The sequence below is a fragment of the Coccidioides immitis genome (assembly GCF_000149335.2).
Source record: "Coccidioides immitis RS genomic scaffold supercont3.5, whole genome shotgun sequence".
In the NCBI taxonomy this organism is placed as follows: domain Eukaryota; kingdom Fungi; phylum Ascomycota; class Eurotiomycetes; order Onygenales; family Onygenaceae; genus Coccidioides; species Coccidioides immitis.
The window spans coordinates 328,900-334,774 of record NW_004504307.1 but is presented as its reverse complement, the minus strand read 5'-3'; the positions used below and the strand labels follow the sequence as shown (position 1 = coordinate 334,774).

The following is a 5,875-nucleotide window of genomic DNA, read 5'->3' as shown; positions in this document are numbered from 1 at the left end:
CAGAATCACTCAACAAGGCTCAAACAGAAACTGTTATCAGTAAGGACCTTCTTTATTATCCACGAACATGTTACTTTCTCCGCCACAAAGTTCCTGCCTTATGCCAAATGGCCGTGAGATGTAAGGCACAATCCCAGACACGTGGGATAGTGATGACCAACCACCCCAGTCAATGTCAAGATCAAGATAGCTGCAGAGTTCCTTCAAAATTACACAGTTTTCTGACTTGGCTACTTTTATTTTCGAGGAACAGTCACAGTTGAAGAGGCCGTACTGTATAGCCTTTGTGAACATCACCAGCGTGGTTGCAGATCGAGAGCTCAAAATTTCTACGACGAGCACAACGATACTCAAAATTCTCAATTTTGGGTTATCAGGTATGACGAGGTCCCTTATTGGCTATGGACGTTATTATATCCATGGATGAGAAGATGCCAAACCCCAAATTGCTAGTGTATTAGAACAGAACATGGTGTTCCCCCTCTAATCACCTCCCCATCACCATCCATGCGGTTTCGGAATTCTAGTCAGCTTTCTCCCCGTTCTTAAGGTTCTCCTTCCCCTGTGCGATCAATTCGTCCAGTACACGATGGTATTCGGCATTTTTGTCTTCAGCAGCCGTATCGAATTTGGCTGTGGCCAGTTTTGCGTGAGTGGAGTGTTTCTTAATCCACTCTTGGAGCCCGGGGCTTTGGGGTTTCGAGTTGACTTGCAAGACAACATTGAGCAACTTCGTCATGGCGTCATATTTCGCAGCATCGACACGGACAGGGATCTGGTGATCTTTGGTCATCGACGGGATGATACGAGTGCCTTCGACAACATGCTCGGTAAATTTGCCTGGTGCGTTTTTTATATTTCTCAGCTGAGTTTTGGCAGCGTCAAGGGCTTTGGACATAGTGACAAGACAATGAGATCCTGCCCAGGTAATCGGACAAGGTATCTGAAGTTGGGATGTAGTAGACGTATTCAAAAGCAACAGGAAGAGAAGTAGAAGCAATGGGTGCAATGTTGAATGGGTCCATCCTCCAGGCATTCACCTGTCCTTTATATGTTGTCCAGACTAAGTAGTCACATTGCTGCATCCTGCAGTGAGCCTCAAACAGAAAAAGAAATGTTGAGATTCACGTTGGAGTCAAAGCACAAGATGCTCTGATCCCACAAATAGAACACTTCCAGTGCTTCTGCAATGTGATACAGGGCTAGTCACACACTTGATTGGACAACCATGGCGCTCGTTCATGTTCCACCTTTTGTTGGCACTTGCATTCACCTGCAAGAAAAGGTCTGGAATGCTCTGGGATTCCAGGGGCGGAAATGGCGGTTGTGTTTTGATTGGCCTGTTGAATAATTGTTGCCTGAGCTTCTCAGCCAAGCACTTCTTTCTGTTGGAGACAGTTAATTGGCAGGCTCGTTAGCGAGGGAAGACCAATTATGTGTGAGGGGCCGTTTAGCTGTCACATGACAAATCTCTTGGCCACATTTCTTCCACAACTAGCAGCTTTCGCGCCTGTGCTCTGGAAGCTAAGGCCCTTGTATGGGACAAATTTGTCCACTTGCTGATGTTTCTCTTGCGATGATGATGGCTCTGCGATGCCGCCACTTGCTTTTTTGCTCTTTAAACAGGCCAACACTCGTTCAGTGTGGACAAAGTGGTCAAACTAGTGCACAACAACTGAATATCTCACAAGTACCAGCCGCAGGGCACCCATTCATGGAGTGTGAGTTCCATCTAGCAACTCCTGCCACCAGGTCTATCCCCATACTAATAATGTACTAAAGCGCTATTCGCCTACACTGCCGGTCGATGGCTACATCTTGACCGTCAACAGCGCGAAGCACGATATCTCCAGTTCAACTTCCAACGCCTATGTGAGAAGGTACTTTCTCTCTGCCCTTCCGCTACATCGATTGAGAGCTGCCAGAAGCTCGAGGGCGGCTTTAGCAGAGCATTTGTTATCACAGCCAATGACGGCAGGCGTGTGGTTGCAAAATTTCCAACATCCGTTGCTGGCCCGGCCACACACGTCACAAACTCAGAAGTTGCAACAATTAGTTATTGTAAGAGAACTGATCCCAGAAATTTTTAGAAATAGGGTGAAGTTACTGACTTGCTGAAACAGTGCAACAAAAAACCAAAATACCAATTCCAGCCATTTTAGACTGGAGCGATGACCCAACCAACCCCATTGGTTCGGCATACATTATCATGGAACATGCAGGTGGCATTTCTTTGCAGCACATGTGGCCCAACATGTCATTTTCCCAGAAAATGAACTGTATTAGGTCAATCTCCACGAGTATAATGGAGATGTCCGGTCTTGATTTTCCAGCATATGGCAGCCTTTATTTTGCTGATGCAGCATTACTTGATTCTGATTCCAAGCAAGAGCTCTCTGATCCGAAGTACTGCATTGGCCCGCTCTGCAGACCCACATACTGGGATTGTAATGTTGGGGAGCCGAGATATTTTGCATTCAAGGGGCCAAACAGGGGACCATGTGAGATACTCTTTTGTTTTCGCCATCTGATTTGCATTTGCTGATCTTGTCCAGGGCGTGACCTATCCTCATACTCCTCAGCTTTAATCGATGCTGGTCTTGCAAGGCTGCCTCTAGCCGACAATCCCATTACACGTCCACGACCATCTTACCAAGGCTCTGTGGACAAACATCTTGAACTTTTGAATTTGGGTCGCAGTGTATTCCTGAAGCTGATACAGCATCCCCAAATACAATCCAATGCTGCTCCAACTATTTTTCACCCTGACCTCCACAGAAGAAACATCTTTGTCTCTGAGAATGATCCCACTGTTGTGACCGCGATTATTGATTGGCAATCGACATGTGTTGAGCCGGCATTCTATTATGCGGACGATGTGCCCGATTTTGCGAAGCCTTTCTTGGAGAAGACATCAGAATCAGAGGCTGCCACTGAGGACAATCTTTGCGCTCAGGCTTTTGAAGCGGGGTTAGGCCTTCTAGCTCCGCGGCTAGCGGCAACAAGAAAGATTGACGAGACTCTTCTTCGGCCGTTCCGCTATTGTCATAGGACATGGAAAGATGGTTTTGTACCATTCACGCATGAATTGATACAGCTGAGGGATCGTTGGCAAGTCCTTGGCTTTAAAGATGACTGTCCTATTCCAGCCTTAGGCCCAGATGAGTTGCGTGTTTATCAGGAACAACTCGAGATATATGACAAAATGTTGTCTCTCAGGCAGGATATCGTCGAGATCTTAGGAGTTGAGCAGGATGGCTGGGTCCCTGCAGACCGCTGGCAAGACGTAAGGGCGGCTCATCAGCAAGTGTATGCGAGTGTTATGGGTGCCATGGAGAGCGAAAAGGACTATGAGGATATGAAGATGATGTGGCCGTTCGATGGTGTTCAACAATCCGCCACTTAGATGGGGAAAAGAGAGAAAAAAGCGTGTTATGTACAAATGATTAAGGAACGTTGAGCTCCGTCCTCATGATATTGCGCTAAGGATAGCGAAGATAAAAGGTGGGGCGAAAGAAGACCTTTTCGTCTCTGGTCTCTCGTCTCGGGGCCTGGCATTAGCACCAGGCTTTCGTCATTAGAGGGCTTCCATGTATGTTTGCTGTGAAGAATATGAGCAGGTCTCGGTCTGCTGTTTCCTCCACTGCATGCAGGAGCTCGTGGCCGCATTCCAGGCATCTCCAGGGTATGTTGCAACTCGAATTGATCGAGTGCGCGGCTTTCTAAAAAGATGCACAGACAGATGTTGAATAGTGCACCGTCAAGCCCAAGTTGCTGAGTGCCTTCATGAAATGCACACCATCGGGATGGTAAAGCCTGGGCCGGTCGGTGGTTTGGCAGGTCTCGCGACAGGTGCCAATGGAACCTGTTGTTGTCGCCACCGCAAGGTCCAAGCTCCAGGTTGCCCATTCTCGTCCTAGTGTTCTCAACGGAGAAAGGTTTCCCCAGCCTTTATTTTCTTTAGCATCAACCACACCCACCGCATCCAGTCTCATTATCTCCTGACAATAGACTGAACCTCATACCCAGCAATGGTCTCTGATTTTCTTACCAGCAGCTATCTGCAGTACAAAGCAGATACCAATGCGGTAGCATCATGGCTGGCAACAACGGCCAGGAAGTGTGGCTACACACTTGGCACGCCGACAGCAAGCCCTGAACCCGCAAGCACCGACAACCTCCACCAACCGTCCAAACGGCTCAAAGGCAAGGCAAGAAAGCAGGCACGTGCAGGCAAATCTTCCCAGGGTGCCCCAAGAGGTTTTACTTCCTCTAACAACTGCTTGGTCGATGAATTTCCCACCATTCACCCCAGCTTGGATCATTAGCATTGAGAGAAATGAGACTCACTTTCTAGCCTTGGTGGTGCGGAAAGGGTTTGGAATGGAGGTAGAGGAGTCAAGATGTTGTTTGGCACTCAATGCGGGGAATTGCTAATCCAGATCTGTGTATGAGTGTCAACACCTCAAGGCTTAGAGGCTGCCACGTTTGCTGAAGTGTTGCTGTTGTTGATGCCACTTTTGGACTGTTACACTTCTGCTGCTGCCCAGCACCTCATCTTCTTTAAGCTATCAACCTTCTGTAGAGTTACCACAGCCTCCATCTTGCCACCTTTTTGTCCTCTACTTCTACTTCCTACAGCAGTCCGTTGTCTCTCCTGGTGCCCAGAATGCCCTACACAACAGAGGTGTGTTTATTCTGTATTCCCAGCTTCTCAGTTAACTAAATGGTCAATCCAGATTCCTTTGCAATATCGGGGTGATTGGCTTCCTGGCTCCCTTCTCGCTTGGGCTAGAGACCTCATGGCCATTGGGTCCAAACGTCTGGCTGCACTCCGAACAGTGAGCGATCACCAGGCTGCGCGCATCCATGATCTTGAAGGTAGGCTTTCCACTCCCACTAATTTTGTTGGATTTATTAGATGACATTCTTTGGTTGATAGAACTTCTACGTTCGCATAACATCGCCTTTCCTCCTTCAACCCCTCTTCACTATGATCTTGCGGTGGATACCCATGAAATTCGCCCTCTGCAGCAAGGAGATGTGCGTTATTTCAGGTGGGAGATAGAGAAGGATTTTGCGGCTTTTGCCTCTGCGCTGGAAGAAAACAATGACGAGGTGGAGGGTGAGATGGAAGGTGAGATGGAGGACGAGGAGGTGGATACTGACTTTTGTGTTTAACACATTCTCTCTCTTTTTTTTTTACATTCGCTGAGAGTCCTCACTACGAATAAAAAAAATAGTGCCTTTTCTACTGTTCCCAATCAAGGCCAGTGGGTGCTCGCGCCTGTCCCAGCTCAATACATCTGGGGAAGGGAGGCTGTAATGCTTGGCGCAAGGCACTAGTGGAATAATTGTTTTTCCAGCCAAGGTCTCGCCTGCTATCAATTCCTGCTCACGTGATGATTCCCCAATGCCTCTCTCGCTCGTTTTGCCTGTGTGACCCTGCTCAGTAGATCTTCTCCCCCACAATCTCATATTTCCCGTGGCCAACACGTATTCACAAACCTCGGCAAAGTTATGATCGGCAAGAGGCGTTAATTGTTCAAAGATAATTTGGAACAAAGGAGGTTAAATGCGTGAAGTCAAGACTCTGAAATGCAAGAATAGAGTGTTGTAGATAGGCAGAAGTACACTTTTACATGAACTATCAGATCATCCTTGGACGTATGCCACTCTCTCAAATGGATCAAAATTGTTTTGTGGACTAGTCACTAAGCCAGGGAAGTTCCTTCCTGTCACCTGGGAGCCACTGGACCATCTTGCTTGTAAACACCAACAATCTTTCTCCATGTGGGCTGCTCTTCCAGCCCATGGACCAAGCTGCTGTATGACATTTCAATCAAACCAGATGTATCCACCTAAATCTCAAACT

At 47.6% G+C, this 5,875-nt stretch overlaps 3 protein-coding genes across 3 annotated transcripts; 2 read left to right on the top strand and 1 right to left on the bottom strand.

The window, feature by feature from the left end:
* Positions 1–523: 523 nt before the first annotated feature.
* Positions 524–1,085, bottom strand: CIMG_09953 (uncharacterized protein; the record flags this gene model as incomplete). The annotated part of the gene is made up of 2 exons (XM_001238930.2): positions 524–840; positions 905–1,085. The coding sequence occupies 2 exons, from the start codon at positions 1,083–1,085 to the stop codon at positions 524–526; spliced, it is 498 nt and encodes a 165-aa protein (XP_001238931.2).
* A 491-nt stretch (positions 1,086–1,576) lies between these two features.
* Positions 1,577–3,879, top strand: CIMG_09952 (uncharacterized protein; the record flags this gene model as incomplete). The annotated part of the gene is made up of 4 exons (XM_001238929.2): positions 1,577–1,721; positions 1,783–2,061; positions 2,124–2,501; positions 2,556–3,879. 4 exons carry the CDS (start codon positions 1,577–1,579, stop codon positions 3,404–3,406), a joined length of 1,653 nt encoding a protein of 550 aa, XP_001238930.1. The 3' UTR covers positions 3,407–3,879.
* On the top strand, positions 3,573–5,258 carry CIMG_12459 (uncharacterized protein). Its single transcript, XM_001238928.2, has 4 exons — positions 3,573–3,685; positions 3,739–4,687; positions 4,740–4,881; positions 4,943–5,258. The coding sequence occupies exons 2-4, from the start codon at positions 4,670–4,672 to the stop codon at positions 5,179–5,181; spliced, it is 399 nt and encodes a 132-aa protein (XP_001238929.2). The 5' UTR covers positions 3,573–3,685; positions 3,739–4,669; the 3' UTR covers positions 5,182–5,258.
* Positions 5,259–5,875: the final 617 nt, after the last annotated feature.